Source organism: Eumetopias jubatus, unplaced genomic scaffold, assembly GCF_037043125.1.
Source record: "Eumetopias jubatus isolate StellerSeaLion01/CBP00866 unplaced genomic scaffold, mEumJub1_p1.0 scaffold_7, whole genome shotgun sequence".
Taxonomy (NCBI): Eukaryota; Metazoa; Chordata; class Mammalia; order Carnivora; family Otariidae; genus Eumetopias; species Eumetopias jubatus.
In genome coordinates this window covers 111,579,084-111,606,671 of record NW_028274813.1, presented here as the reverse complement: position 1 = coordinate 111,606,671, position 27,588 = coordinate 111,579,084, and the positions used below count along the sequence as shown (strand labels likewise).

The 27,588-nt window shown below is 48.3% G+C and overlaps 1 protein-coding gene across 1 annotated transcript; it reads left to right on the top strand.

Moving 5' to 3' along the window:
• On the top strand, positions 1-27,120 carry CELF6 (CUGBP Elav-like family member 6). The gene is made up of 13 exons (XM_028100120.2): positions 1-262; positions 4,017-4,099; positions 12,775-12,823; positions 23,311-23,439; positions 23,543-23,622; positions 23,790-23,933; positions 24,040-24,172; positions 24,259-24,405; positions 24,580-24,642; positions 24,897-24,977; positions 25,064-25,207; positions 25,818-25,973; positions 26,822-27,120. The coding sequence occupies exons 1-12, from the start codon at positions 1-3 to the stop codon at positions 25,943-25,945; spliced, it is 1,443 nt and encodes a 480-aa protein (XP_027955921.1). The 3' UTR covers positions 25,946-25,973; positions 26,822-27,120.
• The last annotated feature ends 468 nt before the right edge of the window (positions 27,121-27,588 follow it).

The following is a 27,588-nucleotide window of genomic DNA, read 5'->3' as shown; positions in this document are numbered from 1 at the left end:
ATGGCCGCGGCGCCCGGAGGGTCTGCGCCGCCCGCCGGCCCCGGCCCGCGCCTGGGTTTCAGCACCGCGGACAGCGGCGTCGGCATGAGCGGGCTAAACCCCGGTCCTGCCGTGCCCATGAAGGACCACGACGCCATCAAGCTCTTCGTGGGGCAGATCCCGCGGGGCTTGGACGAGCAGGATCTCAAGCCGCTGTTCGAGGAATTCGGCCGCATCTACGAGCTGACGGTGCTGAAGGACCGGCTCACCGGCCTCCACAAAGGTGCGCGGGGTCAGCCCAGCCCAGCCCAGCCCAGCCCTGCCCCAATCCGATTAGAGTGGGCCCGGCCCAAACCCCAGCCTCAACCGCAGCCCCAACCTTAGCTCTGCCTAGAGTCAGTCCAACACCAGTCCAATACCAGTCCCACTTCAGCCCAGTCTCCTCCCCAGATCACAGAACCCCCCAACCCAGAATTTTCTCTCTGACATCCTCCCACTGATCATCACTCTGATCCCCTGACATGTTCTCCACTCTAACCTCTAACTCCCTACCCTTCATCTCTCACATCCCAACAGTCCCGACCTTTCAGTTGGACCTCCCTCCATCGTTCTTATCAGACACCCCAAAACCTGGAATTAGGAAACTTATTTGACCTTTCGGTCTCTAATACCCTCAATTTCCCAAACCCTGGACCCAATCATTTCTGACCTCCTCCCCCAATCTGGTGCCACCCCCACTCAGGCCTAACCACCCGCACACACATCTTGGACTTGTACCCCTCATTCTGGCCTCCAAGCTCAGTCAACCCCCACAGAGCTTTCCTTTGATGCAGATGCTAACCACCCCCTCCCCAACCCAAAGTCCTCCCTTCTTCAGAATCCAGGCCTGGCTAACTCACAAAATCCAATTCTCCTCGAGGAGGCTCTCGGCTCCAAATTCCACCCTTACGTTTGACAATAACCCAATCTCTCCAACCCCGACAGAATGCCAACACTCTGCCTCTTCTGACTTGAGTCCAGAACCCTGACGTCAGCTGGGAAAATCTGCCACCTTTTGCCCCCTCATTTCAGGTTTCCTGTCAGCTGAACCCACATTTCTTTTATCCTTTAATCTCCCCACTCTGGCGCCTCATCTTTACCCCTCCCCAATCCTCTTTATGGCCTCCTGCTTTCCCTCCTTCACAGGCTGGTCCTGGAGCAGAGCCTGTGGAACCAGAGCCTCAGGGTGGGTCAGGTTGAAGAGGCAGAAGAGATTTTTTCCCTGCCCTTGCTAAAGAGACAGGCACCACAGTCCTGTCCAGCCACACCCCTTTCTTCCTGTAGAGAGAGGGAGGAGGCTTGTTTACATGCAGAAAAGTCTGTCCAGGCTGGGCTAGAGTAAGAAAGCCAGAGTCACATGTCATACATGGGCTGGGGAAGGAAATTATTTGAAGAGAGACACTTCTACCTCTCCCCACCTTCTCCATGCTTCAGTTTCAGGATTTGAGGGGGAAGGGTCACCAACTATTCTCCATGATTTTCCTAGGAGAAAAGTGGTGGGCCCTGGGTAATAGCTAAAGGTACTTTCCTAAGGGTTGAGAGCTGGAATCAGGCTACCACCTCTTTTCAACTGGGAGGCCTTGGAAAGTTCCTAGGCACACTTACACAGGGGCTTCACAAAAATGCCCACAGAAGATCTGGGACCAGCGAGGTAGCAATGTGTCTTTGATACTTTGGGGTGGGATTACTTTAAAAGGGGCATGAAAGAATAAGACTATACCATCCAGATTCCTTCTAATGCAGTCCAACTCCCTGGCTGTCCATCTATCCATAGCAACTCACTTTCTTATTTTCCAGACATTTATTTCAGTATGTAAGCACAAGCTAATCTTTCTGGGCCATCTGTACAATAAGAGAAGTGTATAAGATACCTTTAATTCTCACTCTTCTCATTCAAATACCACCAGAGTCTCTGAATTGTTCCCTCATCCTTTTTCTCCCTCTCCATTTAGCTCTAATTCTTCCTGTTTTTTTATTTTCATGTGTCTCTCCCTCAAGCCATGCTTCTCTGTCTTTCCATCCCTCCTTCTTCCACCACCTACCCCAGGTAGTGCACATGGGGCTCCTTTGGGCAGCAGTTGGGCCCCTGAGACTTTCAGACAGGGCCCTGGCCCTGCCCAGTTCTGACGTCAGCTGATATGGCTGAGTGGCAGAAGATGGAGCAGAGACGTAAGCAAAATCAGGTGTTTGGTGATTTATCCCCAAACCAACCCGAAGTTCTCCAAGGCAGAGTTGCCTTGCAAGATGATGGGGAGGGTCTCCAAGTCAACATCTTCCCCACTTTCTCCCCAGGAACAGCGATATCCAAAAGCCAGAGTGACTCATTTTCCTTTTGATGACTGGGTACTGAGGGAGGCAGCCACGGTGCTTTGAAAACAACGTCAGCCTAGGAGTTAGGAGATTTGAAACCCTATTCTGCCACTGACACACTCTCTGGGTTCAGTTTCCCTATTGATACAATAGGAGTTTGTCTCAGGTGTTCTCTAAGGTCCCTTTAATTTAATGAATAACAGATAGCCACCCACCTTAAGGGGCAGCCACACAGAAGACGTCAGAAAAGATGTTCCATTTGCCTTCCTAGTCTGCTGAGGTCTAAGTAGAAAACTTCATGAAGCTCCTAATGGCTTCTCACATCCACTTTCTCTTCCTTCAGTCTTTCTCCTTCCTACACTCAGAAGGCTCTTTTTGAAAACATAGATCTTATATCATGTCAGATCTCAGCTTAAAATCCTTTAGTGGCTCTTCATTGCTCTTAGGTAAAAGTTCAAAATCCAGACTGAGGCATACAAGGTTATAGATGACCTGATCCCTGCACACCTCACTGTCCACTATGCCTCCTTTCACCAATCTCCAACCATACTAGTCTTCCATCCATTTCCCTAAGACATCAAATTCTTGCCTCAGTCTTCATATGTGCTATTCCCTCAGCCTGAAATAATCACCACTCTTTCTTGTCACCTGGTTAAGCCCTATTTGCTATTGAGGATTCAATGTGTTCTTTGAAGCATTCCTCAACCCTTTGGACTCAAATTACATTCCCCTCATGATTCTTTACATAATCCCCATGGGAGTAGGGAACGTGTCTGTCTTGTTACCACTTCATCCCCAAGCCCATTATAATGCCCCACTGTAATAAGTATTCAACTAATATTTTCTGAATGAGTGAGTGCTCAATGGCTGTTGGAAAAGAGGAGATCCCTGCCTCAGTGCGTCCTAGCAGGCTACAGTTTCTGAGGCTGAACCTAAAGAGGAGAAGGACTGATCCTTTGGCTCAACCGAGTCTCCTTCTCTGTCCCATAACTACTGGCTCTTTTAGAGAAGTAAGATTTTGGGCACAATAACCCTTTAACAGGCCCTATCTTGAAGTACTGGGAGAGCTGACAGATCAAGCTCCTTGGATAGGATTGGAGGTCCCTGAAAGCTCCTCTCTACAGAAAGTCCTTAAATTAGCCCCATCTTGCAAGCCTCAAATTAACCCATTCCTCAGCTTCAAACTTGGAGGAGGGAGGCATTAAGAAGAAGTTGTGGGGTCCTGGGTTTGGCTCCCAACCCTCTTCCTCTTTTTTGCCTCCTCCCATCTGAAACTGAGTTGGGAAGGAATTGAGGTTGATTCTGGGAGACTCTGTGAGTATGAATCCGAAAAGGAAGGGAGAGGCTGGGGTTAAAGCTGAAGGCAAAGCTGCTTAGGGAGGTTTAACCCCAACCGGACTTACGGCTGGAGTGGGGAGGGGAGATGTGGGATTGTATGAGCATGTGGCTGGATGTGGGTACACATGTTCCCTAGGCAAGAAGCCAGGAGCAAATGAGAGGGAGCCAGAATCTGGGACTCAGACACATGAAGCCCCTCCCTTCAGAGAAGGTGGGAGGCAGAGAAGACTTCTCAGAGCAGTGCCCTTGTTAAAGGAGAGTGGCCTTGAGTTTGTCACTTAATGGGGTCTTTCCAGGAAGAGTATTTGGGGGTTTCAGGAAACCCCCTGAGCCAGCCTCTTCCTCCCCAGGCTGTGCCTTCCTCACCTACTGCGCCCGGGACTCTGCTCTCAAGGCCCAGAGTGCACTGCACGAGCAGAAGACCCTGCCAGGGGTAAGTCCACCAGGGTTGGGGGGTGGGGTTCACCTCAGGCTGGGGACATGCCCTATGTGCATGCCAAAATAGGATGTAGGGGCTGGGTTGGGAGCAGGAACTAGAAGCAGAGTCACCTTTCTAAGAGTTGGCTTACCTGTGCCCTGAATAGCTATAGGTTCTTTGTTATATTTAGTCTTCTGGCTCAAAGAAATGGGCTTAACACTTGGGCCAAGTGTTCCACTGTACCTTTTCAGAGAGGCGTCAGTGTTGTGGGCTATGCTAGAATTTGTCAGCCTTGGCTAAAATCATGGCTTCATATGTCATTTGTCCCTGGTGTGAGAATATATGCAGATACATGGGGTAGAGACTCTGCTGGGCTGGTATCCTATTTTTTCCAGTTCTAGGGTCCTTTATAGCACTTCTCTCTGTCCTCTTCCAGTAAAATTTTTTTTTTTTTTTTGGTGCCTTGACTCACCAAGATTGCTTTCCCCCAAACACTTGGTTAAAGCTAAGAGGACCTGATTATATGTGTGCAGTTAGGCCATTATATATCAGTGGCACCTGGTATGGCCTTAGCTAATGGCTAATCATGGACAAAAAGCAAAGTGGGACCTATGGACCATGTGGCAGGAAGAGAATGGTGACTGTTAGGAACTAGTGTGGGTTCACCAAGAGCAAATCGTACGACAGAGTCTCATTTTCTCTTGTCAAAGGAGTGATGTGTCTACAACAAAAGCACTATTCAAATGCCCTGAGCAGGCCAAGCCTGGGACTATATCCAGTTTTAAGCTTCAGACTTAGGAGGATCATTAGCCTATCAGAAAGTGACCAGGATGGGATGGGGACATAAAATATGTCATGGATGATGGTTTGAAGAAATTGGAGATGTTTGGCTGGAGAAGATAGGGTTTAATGGGAGCCTTAATAGGGAGGCATCACAATGTAACGATTAAAAATACTACTTTTTGAGTCTCACAAATCTAGATTTGAATCCTAGTTTTGTCATTTAAGTTTTGTGTCTCCAGATACATTACTTAGACTCTTGAGCTTCAATTTCCTCATCTATAAGGAGTGGGTTATACTAACAGCTCACTGGGCTAGCATGAGGATTAACTGAGGCTTAGCAAGTACCTGGCACAGAGTAAGATCTCAATAAATATTACTGTTGGGGTGGGGGCAACCACCTTCAGATTCTGAAGAGGGATTTGGATTTCTATGGGTGGCTCTAGAGTGCAGGATCAGGATCAGTGGGTATAAAGAACAGACACTCTAATTTCAGCTCAGTATAAAGATATCACTTTTCTGAATTGAAGCTGTCCAGCAATGGCACAAGCTTTGCCTAGAGCTGATCAAGCTGTTAGTAGACCATCAGCTCATAGGACCAATCCCAGTAATTGAAGCATCTTGAGCCTCACGCTTGAAGACTCAGCATCAAGTAACACCAATGTATTACGCTCACCAGGTCTCTGTGTATAGGCTCTGGAGTCAGACAGACCTGGGTGTGGATCCAGGCCCTACCACTCACTAACTCTGTGTATGGCCTTGGGCAAGTCTTTACTTCTAAGCCTAAGCATCCTCCTATGTAAAACAGAATTCGTAGAATTGTTATAATAATTAAATGAGCTAACTCACATTGGCACAGTTCTTGGTAAAAACAAGGACTCAATATGGGTTAGCTGCTGGTGGTGGTAGTAGTAATAGTAACAGCAGCATTCGTAGGGGTAGTAGTAGAAGTTATTACTCATCCAGCCATGGGAGTAGATGACTTCTGCTGCTAAAACTGAAAGGCACTGAGACAAACTGTAACATTCCATGTGGGAAACAGCATGGTAAAGGTGCAGAGACAGAAGGAACAAGATGGGTGTGAAATGGGGTTGGGAGTGTGGAGGAGGGCCCGTGTGAGCATGGGCCAGGCCAGAGAGAAGATCCACCAGAGGGCAGTGGTGGAAGAGGAAACTTTGGATGCCAGACTGAGGGATTTGGACTTCATCCTGAAAGCAAATGGAAGCACTGAAAAAATTAGAATGAACTTTGGAATTAAAAAAAAAGGGGGGGGGCGGCGCCTGGGTGGCTCAGTTGGTTGAGCGGCTGCCTTCGGCTCAGGTCATGATCCCAGGGTCCTGGGATCGAGCCCTGCGTTGGGATCCCTGCTCGGTGGAGAGTCTGCTTCTCCCTCTCCCTCTGCCTGCCTCTCTGCCTACTTGTGCTCTCTATCTCTCTGTCAAATAAATAAATAAATCTTAAAAAAAAAAACCCTCTTCAACCAGCCACAAAGGGCTCCACAAAGGGAGGACTGTATGAGGCTGAGGGCACCTGAGATAAGAGTTGTGAAGCTCTAGACTAGTGGAATAATTTCTGAAGGAGAAAAGAGAATAGTAACTAGCATTTGTTGATTCCAGACAGTGTTCCTAGTATTTTGCATGTACAAAGTCATTTATTCCTTTGTGAAGAAGGTATTATCGGCCTTCCCATTTTACAGATGAGGAAATTCAGTCAAAGGAAACAAGTGACTTGCCCAAGGTTATGTAGCTACTGGTAGGAAGATCTGGAAAGATCCAGGTAGTCTGGCTCCAGAACTCATTCACTTAACCACTATACTATTACCTGTGCCAAGCTGATGGCAGACAGGGGTCTAAGGTTCTGGAGGGATCATGACTGGGTACATCTGCCCTCTCCCACCCTTTCATCCGCAGGCTTCCAACATGGCCTGGCTTTGTACTGCCAGGATGGCTTTATTCACCCTTTCCAGCTTAACAAAGTGAGAATTAATATTTAATTATTCTCCTAAATGAAAATCAATGGCTCTGTTGGCCAGCCCAAGCAATGTCCGTGCCATCAATCTTTTCTCTGGGCCTGCCAGGGGCAGCAGCAGCTTTAGTCACCTGGCCTCAGGCCCACCAGCATGAAGGGAGGAGGGTGTCCAGCTCCCTGTAGGCACTGGGCCCTGGGCACAGCTGCCATCTGCTGGAGAAGCAGGGAAAGACTTGAATCTGGGCTCCTACTAGAGACAGGCAGGACTGTCACTCTGGGAGCAGGAAAGGTTGGGTCTCCCCCAAGAGAAAGCCTGAACCCCTAGGGACAATTTCATAGTATCTACTGGACTGGGACCTCCCTTTGACTTCACTCCACATGCACCTGCTAATTTCTGTTACCTATCAAAACTTGGCTCCCTACTCAGGACTTCCTTAAACCTCAATGGTCTGTCCCATCTTCTGTAGCTTCTTCTCCATAAAGCTAAAGCTACTTCTTACAGCCTCATTTTAGGTTCCAGAACCTACCTAAAGAAGGTGGGCCCAACCTTAGCCCAGAGAGTGCCCCCCTACTTGTCTCTCTCCCTGCTCATGACCTCCTTTCCCTTGGGCATTCATCCCTTCAAACACTGTGAAGGAGACAGACAACTGAGTGCATTTGCTTTTGCAGGTTGTGCCCTGCACAAAACAGCTTGTGTGGAAAGGGCAGTGGGAGCTAAAATTCAGCCATGCTCTATTGGCCAAGCCATGAACATTATCACAGGGCTGTGTCAGCCCAAAGGAAGAGGCACATTTTTTTCTAATTCATCCACAGAGTTGGGGGAGTGCCTTTTTGTAACTCACACAAAGGCACTGTGTGTGTAGCAGCTGCCTAGTGAGTAAATCAGAACCTTTGCCCTCAAGGAGCTTTTTCCAGGCCAAAAATAACTCATTGCATCTCAGTGCAGTTTACACCTGGGCACATAAAAGAAGCATCAAGAGTAGAGAGAGAGGAGATGCTTCACAGAGGAAATGCTACCTGAGCCCAATTATGACTGTATTTCATCACATTTGAGGGTCTAGAAAGCTAAAAGACAAGGCAATTTCTGGAATTCTGGGTACAGTGTCAGGACTGGCAGGAAAGGTGTCCAATGGAGACAGCCAAGGCTCCATGTGAATGGAGAGTATTATGTATTTGGGGCAGCCAGGGAGGCAGGACTCACACGTTTGGACTGCCAGTCTTAGGATATTGGGCTTTATTGGGAGGCTTGCAATGGGGAACCATGGGTGGATATTAATCAGGGAAGAGTGAGGGACTGGTTTTAAAAAGTTCATTCCAGCTACAGTATGATGGTTGGGTTAGAGAGAAAGGAACACTGGAGGCAGATGATACTTTAGGACACTGTTGCTTGAGTGCAGCTGAATGATGATGCTGGCCTAGAGCTGGGGATAGGGCAGGAATGGGGAGGAGAGGATAGACTTAAGAGCTATATAGGATATCCCTATATATGCTAAAACTAGTGGGACTTGGCAGTGGATTGGATTAGAAGAGAGGGTGAGGTAGAACAGAGAGCTGAAAATTGTGAAGTTTGCTTTTTCTCTGCCTCTCTCTTCCCTGCATCCATGATACCTCTCTTAGACCCACCAGTAATCCTGATAAATATTCTTTCCATAATGGGGGTAAGAGGTTGAGGGCACAAATGCTAAGTGTAAGGAATAGTTGACATCAAGTCAGAATTGTCTGAAGAGGGCAAGGCTGAGCCCAAAGCAGGAATTTTAGGCAAGTCAAGCAGGGAAAAGGGGTAGGGCCTTGCCTTCCCTTCTGCTCACGGGAGCCAAAGTACCAGGGCTTCATATCTGTCTGTGCTGCCTCCAAACTTCCCCACTCCACTGCCTGGAATAGGTTCTTCTCTCCTCTTTCTGACATTCTCTCCCTTGATTTCCCTGGCAGGGCTGGGCCCTGAAGCAGACGTGGGCCTGGACTCTACCTGGGAAACTCTCAAGGGTATAGGTACGCAGCAAAGGGCAGGAGCTCACCTGAGGTCCCATGACAAATTCTTGGCCAAGGATGCAATGCCCTCTTTTCCTCAAGGGGGAACTGGGATTACCTCACCCTACTTCCACATCCTTCCCTTGGCTGTGGCAAGAACGAGGCAGGGTAGTGTTGCTTAGGCAGTTCATGTAGCCAGCTCTCTTTCTCCTCCAGTCACACAGAGTACACCTAAATCCCCGGTGTCCTCCCTAACCACTTCCCAGTGGGGACCAAAGAAAAACCACTCTCCCCGACTCTCCTCATCCTCTTGGGCTCCTCCCCTGGGACTTTCCCTGCATCTCCAAACTCCCAAACTGCCAACTTCCTCAACACCTAAGCCATAAACCTAAAAGTCAGCCAATATTTCCTTCTCTCCCTCAGTTCCCACATCCAATAAAACTTTAGTCCAGTTAATTCATCCTAAACATCTCTTGAATCTGCCCACTTCCTTCTGCCCTGGGCCAGGCCACCCTACCCCTTAACTGTATCATTGATCTTCCCACCTCTAATCTTTCCCTTTCCAACCTTTTTTTCTGCATAGTGACAGCTCATGGGATCTTTCCCCACTTAATATCCTTCCCTAGATCCCTATTGCCTTTGAAATACAACAAAGCCAAAATTTCTTGTGGTTTTCACAATCTGCCCCAATCTGGTCATTGGCTACCTTTTAGTTTTACACCCTTCCATTAAAAACAAACAAACAAACACAACACTGCAGGTTGGATCATGATTCCCTCTTTTACTAATGTGTATACTGAGGCTCAAAGACCTTAGAGAAGTTGCCAGTGATGGAGCCACAATTTAAATCCACATCTATATGACTCAGAAGCAATTTGCTCTACCCTGGCTACCTCCATGGCAGGTACTTACCAGAATCCTTGCTCCTTCAGACTTGCAGCTCCCTTTCCACCCCCCAGCCATCTGCAGTGCTCAGCCTCCAACTCTATCACTCCCACTACCTCCACATGGTCCAATGACCCCAGTCCCGCAAGGCCCAGGTCAAGTTTTGCCTCCTCTGTGAAGCTTTCCCTGTGTCAACCTCTCCAGCTGGAGTCAGCTTCTCCTACAGCACTCTACTTTGCACTCCTCCTAAGGCCCTGGTCACGCTATGCCTCATTACTTGTGTTCATTTCTTAAGAATGGAGTTGAGCAGCACAATGCAAAAACATGGTCTTCAGCATCAGACAGACCTGGGGACAAATCCCAGCTCAACCTCTTACCCATCCCGTGATCTCGGACAAGTGATTTAACCTCCCTCAGCCTCAGCTTTCCCATCTATACTACGGGGACAATGGTATTACCTTGCAGAGCAGTTGGAAGGAATTTAGAGACAATGTATGTATAGTGTCCCAGAAAGGGCCTGGTGAATAATGGCTCTTAGGAAATGGTGGCATTATCTTCCCCTCTATAAGTCATTGAGGACGAGATCTCAAGGGTCATTGCTGGGGCTCTTCACAGAGTTCAGGAAATGCAGGCAGCATGTCTGAGTGGTGGAAAGCTTAGGTGCCCAGACTCTGAGGCTTGGACTCTGCCAGGTCTATGGAACATGTATAGACCACCTAATGCCCACTCTCCATTCAAGAGTGAGAGAGCAGGGGAGGGAGAAAGGGGCATCCCCCAGAGCACTGATGAGCTCCATCTCTCCAGAAACCCAGCCGGGGAGGCAGCTGCCATGGAAACCACTGCTGTCACATGTGCTTGTCACTCTAGGTTCCAGGGAGAAATTCTCAGGATCTATTTAAGAACTAATAAAATAATGATGGTCTTGCTCACCCTCACTGCGCCCCACCCCAGGCTTCTACCCCTCTCTCCTTCTCCCCTGCCATACTCCTCCCTGCCTTTCCTGTGTTCCCTTCCTGACTCCTTATCCCTTCGTTTCCTTCCCATATCCACCAGTATTTCTCTCTTTCCTTGCCCCTTTCTGGGTCTGTCTCTTTCTCTCATCATTTCTGTCTTCTTGTGTCTCTTCATCTCTTCTTGTTCCTCTGCTCTCCATGGCTCTGTCTCTTGGTCTCTCCTCCACAATCACAGGTGGCCATGCCCAGGGACGGTTCCCGTTCCTCCTGGTCCCTGGTCCCGGCCAATCCAGACCTGTCCAGCTCGCCCTGATCTGCTTGGATTGATCTGTCATCCCCTCTAGACTGCAGCCTGAGTCCTGTCGGTGTCTCGGCCCCCACCCACAACCTGGTACACGGCAGGGGCGCCACCACCAGCGGGTGGGTGTGTCAGAGCGTATAAGATCCTGAGCCCTGGGTGGGAGGGGGATTGTGCTGGTTCAGGCTTGGCCTGTTTTCCTTTCCTTTCCTTTCCTTTCCTTTCCTTTCCTTTCCTTTCCTTTCCTTTCCTTTCCTTTCCTTTCCTTCTTTTCCTTTCCTTTCCTTTTTTTTTTAATAAGCCCTCCCCACTCCTCCACCCCCAAATTTGATCCAAAGGAAATTGCTCAACTGTGACTGCCAGGGCGTTGCCATGGTTACTGGGTAGCACTTGTGGCTATGGTAACAGGAAGCTGCCTGTTGTCTCGGCAACGAGCACATTGGTAGAGGATGGAGTGGCCCTGATTGGTGCAGAAACAGTGCATTTCCTGAAGGGAGGGGGTCAGATCATCACCTTCTCAGGCCAGATGGGCATCAGTACCCCTTCCTCCATGAACGGGAAGGCCGCTGTTCTTTCCTCCCGGCACTCAGCTGTCTGCCCCCAACAATAATTCCTCACATCCTACGCACCCAGCTCTTGGCAGTTTACAAAGATCTTTTGCGTCCCCAATATCTCATGTGATCCCCACAACACCCATGAGAGGAAGGTGAGATGGGGATTCAATCATGAATTCTCTCAGGGTGGTTGGGGGATGGGAATGTGTGGGGGTGTATGTCGAAATCACCTAGGAGCTTTTGCAAATGATACAATCCCCCAACTTGAGAGTCTGGTATGGTTCCCAGGTGATTCTTATCCACCCCTGATCAGGGAGCCCATGAATTAGAAGGTGAAATCGGTTGGTGGGGGAGGGGATAAAGGGAAGAGTCAAGCTGCTTTCCAGGTTTCTAGCTTGGATGATTGGAAGGATCAGGTCCGGGCAAAAAGATAAGCTCTGGTGCGGGTGCGTTGAGTGGAAGATGCCAGTGGGACGTTCTAGTCACGATGTCCAGCAAGTAGCTGGGTACATGGGTCTGAAGCTCAAGAGGGAGGTGTGGGCTGGGGATGCAGAGCTCTGAGTCAGCCCTGTGGGGATGGTAGCTGAGGCTGTGGGTGTGGGCGAGACTATCCAGGAAGAATGGGAACAGCGGGGTGAGCAGGGCCGAGGATAGTGCGCTGGAGATTGCCAGCGTCCTCAAGGGAAGGGGGCCCAGGGAGGGAACTGAGGGGATGAGTGTAGAAACTGTGGTGACACAGAAGCTGGGGAAGGTTTTCCCCCACTGAACAAGCTGACTCTGAGAGAGGGTGGCTTACTTGAAGTCATACAACCATGAAAAGGCAGAGTTGGGGTAGACAGCACTAAGTCTGATTCCCAGATTGTTTAATCTAAATGACATATAGAATTATATTCTCAGTTTTAGAACAAAACACAGATCTTCAGTATCCATTCCACCCTCCCACCCAACTCCTCACCCAAAGCCTTTTAAGGAGGTCCAGGAGCCAGAGGGACAGGCCTCACATAGTCCCAGGCCAGAGCCTAAAGCAGAATCTCTTTAGCCATCACAGTCCATCCTGGCTTGCCACCAAGCTTCCTATCACCCCACCCTTCAGGTTTCAGCACCTTCTGAATTCCCTAGTTTAAGGAAGAATCTTGGAGAAAATCTATAGTCCATCGTGAGAGTGGTGGAGTACAGAGTTCGCAGGGGCCAGGGTTTAGATCCTGAGGCATCCAGGGGAGGAGAAGCAGGGTGCCAGGACCAGGCAGTCATGCTGACTGGGTGTGTTGGTCCAATGTCTTTCAGATGAATCGTCCGATCCAAGTGAAGCCGGCTGCCAGTGAGGGCCGAGGAGGTAACTTCCCTATGTGACAAACCTCAGGGTATCACCCATGTCGGGGGTGGTGGGCCTACTCCTTGAGTCAGTCCTACCCATGGTTTATTAGTAGAGCTTCCTTGGGTTGGGAGAAAGTGGGTCCCAGAGTTGCTCAGCTCCGGAAACAGCTCAGTCTTCCCAGCTCAGACTGAGGAGGGATGGGGTCCCAAGGTCCCTAGACTCAAAAGAAGCAGGAAGAGCCTAAGAAGACGCTGGAGATAAAGAAGGGGGCTCTTGTCACCTTGCCCTGGAGAGAGTTCATTCCTGTTTTTTCAGGTGGGACTTCCAGATTTGTTTGGAAAACCAGGATGGAATTATTCTCTTTTTTCATATTCTTCTGATCAGAGAGGACCCAGTCCACTCTGCACTGGGGCCACTCATTTCTTCACTGCAATTGCCAATTACTTGTGGTAAAAGATGAGTCTGGTAAGACAGAATTTGCAGGCCATGTGAAGGAATTTGACTCTATACTGAGGACCATGGCAAGTCTTTGAAGGTTTTTTTTTTTTAGCAGCACTCTTTCCTGGTGCAGAAAGACCAATGCTTCTTAATAACAGGAGGGGTAGAAAGCCTGTGCTTTTTGACAACCAGCTATATTCCAGCAAGCTTCCATACTGGAAAAGTGATGCTAGCTTCTGGTATCAGTTCTTTGGTGTCTTTCTCACCCTTGGGTCTTATATCATTCCAGGATATCTGCCTATAGCCCTGATGTCTGCTGACTCTCTCCCTTGGATAAGACTGTCTCCCTGCCTTACCCAAGATCAGTCATGGTGTTGTTAGGTGGAAGAAGCTGCCCACGATCAGGGAGAGAACGGAACCCTGTTAACAGGACTCTATTAACTCCTACTAATTCTGCACATCCTCTCCGACTTCATGCTCCCTGTCTGCACTTACGAGGGGCTCTGGTAGCTTCATGGGTCCATTGTGGAGTTCTTTCCTCCATGAAATCCTTCCTTTATCCTTTTAGATTATCTGACCTCTGGTCTCTGATTCTCAATTTGAGGTCAAGATGTTATCACTTCTACTTTGCCTTGAAGAGATATTTCCAAGTTTCCTCCTCCCCTTCACACATGTATCCTCCTTTCCCACTTCATTCTTTCCAGACAGGTTTTTTTTTTTTTTTAAGATTTTATTTATTTATTTGACAGAGAGAGAGAGAGAGACAGCGAGAGAGGGAACACAAACAAGGGGAGTGGGAGAGGGAGAAGCAGGCTTCCCCCTGAGCAGGGAGCCCGATGCGGGGCTCGATCCCATGACCTGAGCCAAAGGCAGATGCTTTATGACTGAGCCACCCAGGCGCCCCTCCAGACAGGTTTTTGAGAAGTTCCAGCCTCCATGCGGAACCTCTGGTTCATTTGTTCCAAGAATTTCTGCCTTTTGGGAAGCTCTGTTAGGCATCAAGGCCATTGTTGGCCATTGTTGGTCATCTTCTAAGCCTTGTCCACAAACATTAACTACTCCCACAGCTCAGAGGCCAGTTTAGAGTATGTGAGTGAGCCAAGAAGCAGACAGGTTGAGCTGTAGTTTATTCAACCATCCAACCAGCATCTTCTGAGTAAATTACTCCACATTAGGAATAGAGATGTGAGCAAGGCAGACCAGGCACCTGGCCTCATTGAGCTCTGGAGCTATGAGGGGATAGTAAACAAGAGGTTACTATTCAGTGTGATCAGTGCTTTTCAAGTCCTGGAGGGATTGTGGGCACAATAACAAGGGGGCATCTATCTTAGTTGGGGAGGTCAAGGTGGATTTCCAGAGGTAGTAATATTCAAGCTGAGATCTCAAGGATGAACAAGAAGTAGTCAATTAGAGAAAGGAGGGGAGAGGGAGCAAGTTCTTAGTCACAGGGAATAGCATGCACAGAGTTCAGAACATGATGCAACTCGGATCTGGTTCAGGAACTAAGTCCACAGTGCTGGAGGCACTCTTACTGTTTGGAGTCCAATACATCTTGTCGGGGTGAGGGCAGCTCTCCAAAGGATGCTTCTGATGATGCTTCTGTTTGGCCTGGTCCATATGTCCTCATCATTTGGGCCCCACGCAGTGGCATCAGCCTGAGTTTTATCATTTTCCTCCCCTTTTTGCAGGGTTTTCAGTTGTCATGTCATTGACAAATTCTGTACCTGTGGCAGCCCACCTATACACACCTGTTCAGATTCAGAGCAGCTCAAGAGAGCAGGAAAAGCAAATCTAGTTGAAAAGAGGTCTGCCTGGCAGTACGATTCATAATTCTAGTAGTTATGTGTTGCACAGGTATTTCTTGACAAGTGATGGCTCTTAATGAGTATATACTCCAAAGGCATCCATAAATAATCCTTCTTGCCGATTTAGATGACCAGATCTCTCAATTCTTCCCTGCTCCCACTCAGAGTCACCAAATGTTCCCTGCTACATTTTCAGGAAAGAGGAGGCATACGTAATAAATCTTGCAAAAACAGTTGGGCCTTTACAATTTATAAGTATTTAACTACCAACTGATCCGTGTTAGATAATCTCGTTACTAATCAAAATGCGTTCCTTTTCTTCAATGTTTCTTCTAAAGTGAGTTCAGCTTTCTGCTGAATTTTAACACAAACTAACGCTTTAGAAACTCAGCTTTTAAAATGGTGTTGAATTTTGCTTTTGAAATGTAACATTTGACACCAGTGTAGGACAGCTTGCCCTATTCAAGTCTTACCTCTGTGATCCCAAACATTCAATAAACCTTCAGAGTTAATGGTCATACCTGTCCTTATATATTTAAGCCTATATACTTGCATATATTTTTATTATTCCTGAAATTAAATCCCTTAGTTTACAGTTGATTAATAATGATTTCTATATCTTTTAAGAATACTGGTATCAATACAGACATAATCCAAACAGTGTCAAGACAAACAGTATAATCTTCCAAGATTCCACCATTTTCTTCTGGAAGGGATTATTAGACTCCCCCCCCGCCCCATAAAACAGGGATCTCCAACTCAAATGCTACAGGAGCCAGGTAGGTAAATTTAAACGGATGAGACTGTCATGATTTAATTACAATTTACATTTTAATTATATTAAATGTTGGCAACTGATTCCACTTTTAAAAGTTTACCAGCACCGGGAGAACATAACCTAACTTACCAGTTTTGCTTCTTTGGCCCAAAGATTTCTATTTCTTCCCATCTGCATGTAGGAAGAATCTGTTGTGCACACATGAGCTTTTTAACGAAAATAGTTACTTTACATTCTCTCCCTTGAATTTTGATGCCAATGCAACAGAGTAGTATTTCTCTTACTTTTAATCAATAGACATGAGGTTTATGGTTGAAATAGCCTATGTTTTAAACACACTGTATGTTGTATTACTTTTAAAGATTATTGGTAACGCTTGTACATTCAATGCTTATAATGTAATCATAGTACCAACACAACAGGATCTGCCTGATAGCAGGTTCTGGGGTCCTCTTCTTCCATGACCATCCTCCGTACCCTTGATGATACTCAGAGTGTTAGCTGTGCGTCCAGGTCTTCATGGACTATGTTCTAGCAGCCTTTTCATGATCTCAGCCTGTTCCCATAAATTGTCCATGCTGTTCCTGTACTTTGTACTCTGTGCCTGTATTTTACATCCTGTGGCATTGAGCAGTATTCTTAAAGGAAAATGCGCCCTAATTTTCCAAAACAAAATGATATCCTAACTATAGTAAAGGCACATAGTGCCAGAAACTTTTCTCCTCAGCATTTGGATTTATTTGAATGTAAACATTAAAATGTTTGCCTTGGATAAAAATTCAAGGGTCGTGTATTTCAAAATGTTAACATCAAATTGTATGAGGTCAGAGCTAGGGATCCCTAAATCCTTCAGACAGTGGTCACTAAATAAGTCTCTTTTACTTGCTGTTCAACATGGAGGCTGTGGTTGATTTTTCCTAACTTACATGATCTCTACTATGGAAGCACAAAAAATAAGTTTATTTGTAGGTACCAATCTTATAGGAAAAATATTTTTTAGTCCTAAGGCAAAATCTTCAAAATCATTGAAACTCTTGTATATTTTTTTCTCTCTTTCAAATTTCATAACATAAAACCAATAAACTCATAAATCACAATAGTGATTGTTCCGCTTGTTCTATTCTCCAACTTTGGCAGTATTTTTTTACCGAGCACATATTTATGTTTCCAGGATGCCTGAGGTACAAATATAGGTTAAGACCAACCTGTGCACTCTTTCCACATTAGTTTTTTTAAACTTTAAAAATAATCTCTGAAGTGAGGCATCTCTTTTTTAATCTTAAAGTTTGGCTTAACTGAAGAGACCAATTATCTATTATCACATCAACCCTCCTATCACCGTCCTTTAATTAATTGTTTAGGTAATTTCTAACTGAATTTACATGGTTTTGTTTAAATATCAGCTTGGATTTTGAATAATAATAAATATATATAATTAGCAAACTAGGTGAGCCATGGTTTCCATATTTTTTTTTTAAGATTTTGTTTATTTATTTGACAGAGAGAGACACAGTGAGAGAGGGAACACAAGCAGGGGGAGTGGGAGAGGGAGAAGCAGGCTCCCCGCCGAGCAGGGAGCCCGATGCGGGGCTCGATCCCAGGACCCTGGGATCATGACCTGAGCCGAAGGCAGACGCTTAACGACTGAGCAACCCAGGTGGCCTGGTTTCCAAATTTTATCCAGGATTCTACTTCATTCAGTGTTTAACAACTAAACTTTGAGTTAAAGTTAAATTTTGAGCTAGAATTTTCAGCATTTCATAACCTGGGGCATATTCTCTGACCTAAATTGATATGGATCTTAGCTGCAACTGTTCTGCTGGTCTGTCAACACTCATATCTGTCTTTGATCCTTATACTTACTTAATTCTAAAAAGTATTCTTCCAGTGAAGACCTGACTGGATAAGTTTCACAGTACTGCTTAAGACTACTCAAGTTAAGGTTTCACTTCCTGAAATTAATTCTACCTCTGAAGGTAAAGGGAGGTACTTTCCTTCAGCTTGACTCAGAGCAGATCACCCAAAGCTGACTGTTGACACTTTTAGGTGATGGCATTGGCTAATCCTCTGACAAGCCCTTCAGGTACAGGTATACAGCCTGCAAAAGGAACATGAAATCTGGAGGCTGAGATTCTTTTCCCTCGGGGGGCGGGGGGGAACCTGGAATCTCAGGAGCGGTCTACCATTCCCTTACTTCCTGGTTCTCCTGGATCAGGATGAAGGGAAAATAGAGTCTCTGTTCTTCCTTGGTCTATGTACCTATTTTTCAGCCCTCCTTAAAGTCATTCTTCATTTTTAAAAATTATGTAAGATAGGAATAACATAAATTTTATCACCTTTACCATTTTTAAGTATACAGTTCAGTAGCGTTAAGTATATTTACATTGTTGTGCAACCTATCTCCAGGTTTCTTCCTTTTACAAAGCTCAAAATCTGTACCCATTAAATAATTCCCTCCCCCCCCAGCCCCTGGTAACCATCATTCTGCTCTGTTTTTATGAATTTGACTTCTCTAAATACCTCATATAAGTGAAATCATATAGTATTTGTCTTTTTGTCACTGGCTGATTTCACTTCGCATGATATCCTCAAGGTTCACCCATGTTGTAGCTTGTGTCAGATTTTCCTGCCTTTTAGAGGCTGAATAACATCCTATTGTATGTATGTACCACATTTAGTTTATCCATTCACTGGTTGAAAGACATTTGGGTTGCATCCACCTTTTAACTGTTGTGGATAATGCTACTGTGAACATGAGTGTACAAATACCTCTTTGAGACTCTGCTTTCAATTCTTTGGGCTATAATACCCAGAACTGGTATTGCTGGATCATATGATAATCCTATTTTTAATTTTGGAGGGAATTGCCATACTGTTTTCCATAGTGGCTATACATTCCCACCAGCAGTGCACAAAGGTTGCAATTTCTCCATATTCTTTCCAACTCTTTCTTTTCCTTCTCCTCCTTCAACTTCTCCTCCTCCTTCTACTTTTTCTTCTCCTTCTTCTTTCTTCTCCTTCTTCTTCTTCCCCTCCTCCTCCATCTCCTTTTCTCCATTTTCTCCTCCTCTTCCTCCTTTTCCTTCCTCTCCTCTTCTTTTTCTCCTTCTTCAACAGTCATCCTAATAGGTGTAAGGTGGTATTACATTGTGGTTTTAATTTGTACTTCCTTAATGATTAGTAATGTTAAGCATCCTTGCATATGCTTACTGGCCATTTGTATATCTTCTTTGGATAAATGCTTATTTAAGCCCTTTGCTCACTTATTTTTTGGGGGATTTATTTATTTATTTATTTGAGAGAGCGAGAATGAGAGAGAGAGAGAGAGAGCACATGAGAGGGGGGAGGGTCGGAGGGAGAAGCAGACTCCCTGCTGAGCAGGGAGCCCGATGCGGGACTCGATCCCGGGACTCCAGGATCATGACCTGAGCCGAAGGCAGTCGCTTAACTGACTGAGCCACCCAGGCGCCCCCTTTGCTCACTTTTTAATAGGATTATTTGTGGGGGTTTGTTTGTTTGTTTGAGTCATAGGAGCTCTTTATTCTGGATATTACCCCCTTATCAGATATATGATTTGCAAATATTTTCTCCCATTCTGTAGGTTGTCTTTTCACTCTGAGTGTGTCCTTTGATGCACGGAAGTTTTAAATTTTTATGTAGTTCAGTTTATCTATTTTTACACAACCGATTTTGTTTGTTGACTTTGTATTCTGCAACTTTGCTGGATTTGTTTACTAGTTCTCACAAGGTTGTTTTTGTTTGTTTAGTTGGTTGGTTGGGTTTTTTTTGGAATTTAAGCTCTTCTTGATGCTTATCAGATCAGGCCAGAAGACTCTGTTTGCCCTCACTGAATTTCCCAGGCTTTCTTGGTTCCTTATGCTGGAGTCATTACTAAGAATATCAGGGGAAAGATTATTTGCTCCATATGCTGCCACCAGCAGGATCCCCTGGGTTGGTATTTGGACTGAAAGGTAGATGAGTATTTTTAGGATGTATTTGGTGGTAGGTACCCCAATGCTGAAACCTTGTTCCTATACAGTCCCTACAATAATGACATCCCACCAACAGGAAGGTGAATGAGAATGAGAGGCCTAGAAGCTAGAAACTTGGGGCCCTTAGGAATTCCTCTGAGCCAACTTGAGGCAGAACCTCCTTTCTTGAACAGCATCTTGGTGCCTTTCCTGAGGAAGAGGGAATGGACTAACTCTGACTTTGGGCTCTCAATCCCATCATTTGCTGCATTAGAATCCCTGACCTATATGACCAGCTGCACAAGGCAGCTTTATGGAGCTGGGCCTCTGGGGCTCAAACAACTTGGTTTGGGTTCAGAAAAGCATTTGGTAGAAGAGCAAGGAGTACACATTAGTTGACAACAGGAGAATGCAGTTTTATCATTCGACTGTGTTTCTATCCAACTATGTCTCAACTCCATACTAATACTATCTTCTAATTCCTTCCACTCCAGGAAGACTGAGCCTCCTTATTTGATATTCCCATCTTTCTGGGGACCCACCCACCACCCAGGGGATGATTTTATTCAGACATTTCTGACCCACCTCTTACAGAATCCTCTCTTTACCAAACTGGTAGAGTTTGAACTAGAGGAAATTGAATTACCTGGGCTAAATCCCATCATCATCTCTCTCTGGGGGCACTGATCAGCCCTCAGAACCTTCAGGGCTGTATATTTGGGAGCTACTTTTAGGAGGTCTAGTCTGTACTTCTCTTAGACATGTCTCCTGAGAAACTTATCCCACCATTTCGGGATCATCTGAAACTCATGGTCATTGTGACCTTGATCATCTTGTTGTCAAACATAATCAAGCTCCCTTTAAAGTGGCAAAGAAAATACCAGCATTCAAGGTGATACCTGTGAAACAGGCAGTATAGAGCCCAGCCTCTAACCTAGCCTCATTTCAATTTCAAATTCTGTATAGCCCAGTAGTCCAGGACCACAGGGTCAGTGACTTCTCATGGAGATTAAAATTCTTGACTTGGCACTGGAAAAGAAGGATCAGAGAATTTCATGGTCTGTGGCACAAGGTTGAACTAACCACCATCAACAGGAAAGAGCAACAAGAGGAAGGGCAGATAAAGGATCAGACCACTGTCCACACAATCCTATTTCCTGTCTTGGGGTCTCCATCTCAGTCTTGATATTTCTCTTCCTACCTAGGGCTACCCGGATGCTGGTCCCTGTGGCATGGATATCTTACCTAGGTGCCATCACCATCTTGCAGACCCTATCCAATGACACAGCTGCACTATAAATTAGCATATTATGAAGCCCTCTTTAAGCCTTGGGACTCTGGAGGCCACAGGATCTTCTCTAGCCCCTCCTGGGCCTCTGACAGACACATGGACATGCTTTAGTGTCATAGCTCAGAACAATGACACAGTCTTCTGATGTTTGATTCCTTGACCAAACGGGGCCTGTCTTCCAATGTCAAGGCAAAGCCACTAGCAGACTGATCAAGCAATTTTTTCTTTATCTTCTTGGTTTCCTGAAGAGGGTGATCTAAGATCCCTCTTCCTATACCATGTGGAACTCTATTCACTATCTTTTAGGTCAGTTTTTAGGGGACTTTTTTTAGATTTTTTTAAAGGACTTTCCTTCTAACCCCCTTTAGGGGGTACTAGGAGAAGATTAAGCAAAAGGAACTTCAGCCCCATCCCCAGTCCCCACCTTTCTGGTTTCAGTCAGAGCAGTTCTACTCGTCTCTCATTTTTGAGTTTCATCCTAATATTTTTGTTAGAACAGCAGATTCCACAGCTTTTTAAAACAGTTGGGAAACCAGTGATCTGTTCCAAAAGCACTCTTCTGTGGCTAACGCTCCCAGAAGTGAAGCACACTCACCGATTATACTCTCACCACATCAGGTTGGCACTTCCTCTAGGATTCCAGCCACGAGTACGTTACACATCCCTCCCCCTTCGGGATCACTGGGCAGTAATCCTCTGGAGAGGAGGCAGGATTCTGCTGAAACATATTCTGCCTGTCCCATTTAATCACAGCCCCCACACGCCACACAGACACAGCACTGACAGACACTTTAGGGTCCCTGAGCAGCCTAAGCTGAACCCCACACCATCCAGGTAAAATACGGACATACATATAACCCTACTGGAAAGTCCCTCGACTGCTAACTCCAGGCAGTCTATTCTTTCTTCTCTTTAACACACAGGCTTCAGTTTATGACCCTCACCAGACTTGTCTCCCTTGCACTCAGGATCCAAGGATCCCCACTGGCCTAGCCAAACTTGTCAAGGAGTAAAGGAGTTTGGGATGGGTTTTCTTGGGCTCCAGGATCTGAAGGTGAAACCCGAAGCCAGATTTTCACCTGCTCCTTATCTCCCCACTTAATGTTCCCTGCGTGAAGCCACATCCTATTTCAGAGATTTATGTTGGTGCAGAAAGGAACAGGGCTTTGACAGCAGGCCCTGTGACCTGGGCCCCTCTACCCTGGGTTCCTGGATGGTGCTCCTGAGGCCTAACTTGCTAGATGTGCAGCTAAGCCCTGGTTTACAGCCCCAGCTCTCTAGCTTTCTCCAAGGAAAACATTCCCAGAGGAAGAGAGAACATAGGGAGGGATCAGACTTGTTCTCAGGTGGCCATCCAAGTCTACAGGCAGAACTTGTCCTTCTGTAGTGTGAACACCTGGGGAAGGATCAGGGCAGGAGCACAAGGGAAGCCAGAAAGGAGGCAGTAGGCCTGTGAGGGCCCAGGAAGCTCAGTGAGGGAATGAGGTGGTGGAGGTGGGAGTTAAGGAAAGGGGTTAAGGGCTTAGCAAGTGTAGAGAGGAAAATGCTAATGTTGGAGGCTCAGGAACCCAAGCTTCCTACCCTCTTTAGGCCTTTGGGAGGGGCACCCAAGTTGAGTTTGGTGCTAGGCTTAGAGAGTCATCATTCCAGTGCTCAACATCTGGGAATGAGGCAGTATGATGAGACAAGTTTTCTGTGCTGTTTTTTGGCCCAGAGCCCTTCTTGATTTGAGCAGGAAGGGGCATGATGTCACTGCCATTAACCTGACTAGCAAGGGAGTACTTCTTTTCTCCTAATCCAATCTGAATACAAAGGTCTTCTCTGAGGACCCCCTCCCTGAATAGGGCTAAAATGGTCCACAATTGCCTTTCCCAAACTTTCAGAACAGAAAGCTCAAACATATAAAAGATGCATATAGGGCCGTACCCAACTAAAGGTATCACCTGAATCACTTTCCACAAGAGCAGCAATCAGTCTTTCTTGTTTTTTCCCAGGACCCAGGTTTTCATGGTGTATCTGGGTTGAGTTCTTTTCCTCCAGATCTGTCTGTAGATCATCCTGCTCCTCAAAGAAACCCAACCTTGTAGCCCCAGGGCCTTCTCACTCCCTATACCTCTTCCCAGAGCTGGACTGTGGTGAGCTACCTTCTTAAGCTCCTCTGGCTACTCTGAGGAGTCCAAGAGGACTTAGGGTCTCCAGATCACTCCTGGATTTGTCCCCAGAGGACCGAAAGCTGTTTGTGGGGATGCTGGGGAAGCAGCAGGGTGAGGAGGACGTCAGGCGCCTGTTCCAGCCCTTTGGCCATATCGAGGAGTGCACCGTCTTGCGGAGCCCTGATGGCACCAGTAAAGGTGACTTGAGCTGACTGACCCTGGGATTTCCTGCCTCATTCTGGGCCTCATGACCCTTTGGCCCCTGTAGCCTGAGCCACCCAATCCTTCTATTCTGCCCCAGGCTGTGCCTTTGTGAAGTTCGGGAGTCAGGGGGAAGCTCAGGCAGCAATCCAGAGTCTGCATGGCAGCCGGACCATGGCGGTGAGGGCGGGTACCCCGGGTCCAGGGTGAGGCCAGTGGGGTGGGGACGGGCTTCTCCTCCCCATGTGTGATCGGTGCCCAGCAAAGGGCCTGATGGGTAAAGCGCTTGGCCTAGGGCCAGGGCTGGGGTCTGGACTGGTCACGGCGGACTCCCCTGCCCTACCCAGGGCGCCTCGTCCAGCCTCGTGGTCAAGCTGGCGGACACGGACCGGGAGCGCGCGCTGCGGCGGATGCAGCAGATGGCCGGCCAGCTGGGCGCCTTCCACCCGGCACCGCTGCCGCTGGGGGCGTGCGGAGCCTACACCACCGCGGTAGGTGCCCGGCCCCAGGGGACAGGGACGCGCGGACCCGAGGTCGGGAGCCGGGACAGCTGCCCGCCTCTGGGTCCTACACACCTGCCCTTCTTCCCTCCCAAAGATCCTGCAGCACCAGGCGGCCCTGCTGGCCGCGGCACAGGGCCCAGGCCTAGGCCCGGTGGCCGCAGTGGCGGCCCAGATGCAGCACGTGGCGGCCTTCAGCCTGGTAGCCGCGCCGCTGTTGCCCGCCGCAGGTACTGCGCTCGGGGGCGGGGCGGCGGCTGGGACCCCGCGGGGCAGGGCTGCGGCCTGACTCTCCCACCTCCTCCGCCTCCAGCAGCCAGCTCCCCGCCGGGCGGCGGCCCCGGCTCGCTTCCGGGTCTGCCAGCGCCCATCGGGGTCAATGGATTCGGCCCCCTGACGCCCCAGACCAACGGGCAGCCGGGCTCTGACACTCTCTACAATAACGGGCTCTCCCCTTACCCAGGTGGGCCCTCCGCTCCGCCCAAATCTCCCCGAAATGGAGTGGGGAGCGGGGGGGTGGGGGGAGGCGGCCACGGCCTTGGGAAGGGACTCCTCTTTCCCGGCTGCCTCTCACAACATCGCTCCACCTCCCTGCCCGCCCGCCTTCACCGTGGGCCTCGCGCCCCTCTCTCCCCAGCCCAGAGCCCTGGCGTGGCTGACCCCCTGCAGCAGGCCTACGCTGGGATGCACCACTACGCAGGTTTCACTTGGCGCTACGCGGCCTGGGGGGTTTGAAGGGCCCCAGAAAGGAATAGGGAGATTTGAGGGGGGCGGTTAGGCTCTCTTCTGAGGAGTCGACCCTCCCATCCCCCCACCTCTGGGCCCAGAACGACCTCTCTAAGGGGTGAGGGTTAATTGGACTGGGCCGAATTGGTCAAAGGTGGCCAGGCAGATGGGGCCATGCTTGGGGGATGGCTTCTGGGGGTCACTGCCCACTCCTACCTCTGTCTCCAGCAGCCTACCCGTCGGCCTATGCCCCAGTGAGCACAGCTTTTCCCCAGCAGTCTTCAGCCCTGCCCCAGCAGCAAAGAGAAGGTGAGGGACAGGGGGCTGGAGATCAGGGCCTGGTGGGGCTGGACTCAGGGTCCCTCCCCTGAGCCAGCCTGCTGCTGTTCCTGCAGGCCCCGAAGGCTGTAACCTCTTCATCTATCACCTGCCTCAGGAGTTTGGTGATGCAGAACTCATACAGACATTCCTGCCCTTTGGAGCTGTTGTCTCTGCCAAAGTCTTTGTGGACCGAGCCACCAACCAGAGCAAATGTTTCGGTAAGCTGAGCCCCATCCATGGACCCCTCCCACTCCTAACTTTGAGATTCACTACAGACCCTAAGCTTGTCTGTCCCTAAGTCAATGGCTCCCAGAAACTGAGTGTATGGTACAAAGCAAGCTCACAGACCAGTGACTTGGCTAAGCCCAGCCCAGGAACAAGTCTATTTCAGGTTCACCTGGGAAAGTCAGGTGTCTGGAAGATGCTCAGCCAGGTCAGGCTTAAGAGTCTAGAAGGACAGGAAGATGGACCAGAGGCCAGAGATCCCCTCCAACCCCCAGCTGCAGTTTAGAGGACCAGAATGGGAGCTGTAGAGGGAGAGAATCAACCCCTGCCAGGGAAAGACAGGCAAAACCCCCAAGCAGCACACTCCCCACCCCCAACACACACTTTCAGAATTGCCTCCTGTCCTTCCAAGAAACTTAGGCCGTCTGCCTATGTAAGTATGAGTGTGTGTTTGCGTGTGCGTGTGCACACGCAAACAATGGCGGTTGGAGGGGCATATGTTTGGAACTGGCCCGAGGGGAGAGGGACAGAGCGGCTGGTCAGAGAGAATGGAGGCCCTGCCAGGCAGAGTTCCCAGCTGATCTCTCTGTCCACACCCCCTAGGGTTTGTTAGCTTTGACAATCCAACCAGTGCCCAGACAGCTATTCAGGCCATGAATGGCTTTCAAATTGGCATGAAGAGGCTCAAGGTTCAGCTAAAGAGGCCCAAGGATGCCAATCGGCCTTACTGATCTTCTCTCACTGACCAGCCACAGAAAGGTAAGTCCGTGGTGGATCCCAGGCTGATGGGGCCTGAGTGACGGAGGCCCTGTCAGCTTTGATGTCCCTTTTGAGATGTTAGGAGCACCCACCTCTGAAAAAGTCTGGGAGAGAAGAGTTAAGGAGGAATCCCCAGTTGGAGACTTTGTGTTTCTCCTTCGGTCCTAGGATGGGGATAAATTTGACAACGTCCTGCCCCCACAGTCTGGGAGAGACAGTTATGGCAAGATCTAACCAGTTAGTTCTCCTTCAGAGATGGCCACAGGGGGCTGTGGGGGTAGAGAACCCGCGTGTGGGGAAGGACAGGGGGTTGGAGAATGAGGCTAGAAAACTTGGGAAGGCTCTTGAGTTTGGACTTTATCCTGAGGATGGTAGGGAACCACTGGGGAGTTTAGGCAAAGGGGAGAAGACACAGAGGCTGGGCCGATGGCAGAGAACCTGGAGATGAGGAGACAAGCAAATAAGCTAAAGAAGCAGGATCTGCAGGTTCCTGGTGAGTGATGGGGAGAGAGATGACAAGCTCCCTTAGGTTTCCAGCAGGGCCAGCTACCTGCACCTTCTAGAGATTTGCTGTCTCCGGAGGTCCACGTGGCCCGGCCTCACTGGTGCTACCCCAGGGAGTCCTTTGGGGAGGGTGTGGGGTCGGGGTCATCTTCCCAGGAGGCCCCAAGGTCACTTCAGTGGACCAGGCTGCTGCCTTGCCCCTGCTCCTCAGGAAGAGGTCAAGCCACTCACCTGCTCTGTCACTGCTGGGGCAGGCCGCTCTTCTTGTCTTGCCCTCCAGGGTGAGTTTTGCCTTTTTTAATTTTCTCTTTCCTCTCTCCTTATCAACAAATACCCAACAACAGAAACTGAAGAGTGAGAAGAAAGGAAAGGAAAAGCACAGAAATGCTTGAGCAGCCCTTCCTGGACGAGCAGCCACAGAGGGAGGTGGATCGGACCCAAGGCCGTGCCACATTAGGGATTGTTTCCATCAAGTGTGTTGTCCTGTGCCTGTGGCTTAGATCACAGGCCGGCAGGGCAGCTGGGGCTGGCTGAGGACCGACTGTCTAGGGGAACCAGCAGAGGGCCTTGGGGGTGCCAAGGGCTTCTCCACAAGGGAAGCCCAGATTTACTTCTTTCAAAATCATATCATTCCTTAGAGTTTAGGGACCAAAGGACTATTGCTTTTTTAAGAATATAAATATATCTATATAAATTAAAAGAAAGAAACAGAAAAACAAAAGAAAAAAAACCGCAAGAGAAACAAAAAGACAGTCTAGAGTCTCATACAAGCTGCCTTTAAATATCCCTAGGAGACAGGGTGAAGGAGACCCGTAAAAGCCCCAGCCTAGGCAGAGGGAGGCTGTGGAAAGAGTGTTCTGTGTCTCATTCCCTCTTAAATTGCCCCCCCCACCTTTTTAAAATAATTAAGGACTCAAGGTCTAGATTCCCATGCAGGCAGCAAAGAGAGTTATGGAAGCAGGGAACCCACAATCCCCAAACTCAGAGAAGATCCCTGAAGCCAGGAGGAGCTCTGGCCTGCCCTGGCCTTTGCTGTCCTGAGGGGCTCACTAGCCAGCGGGAGTGTCCTTGACAGTCTTTCCCGTGGAACCACTGCTTCCCCAGACAGGAA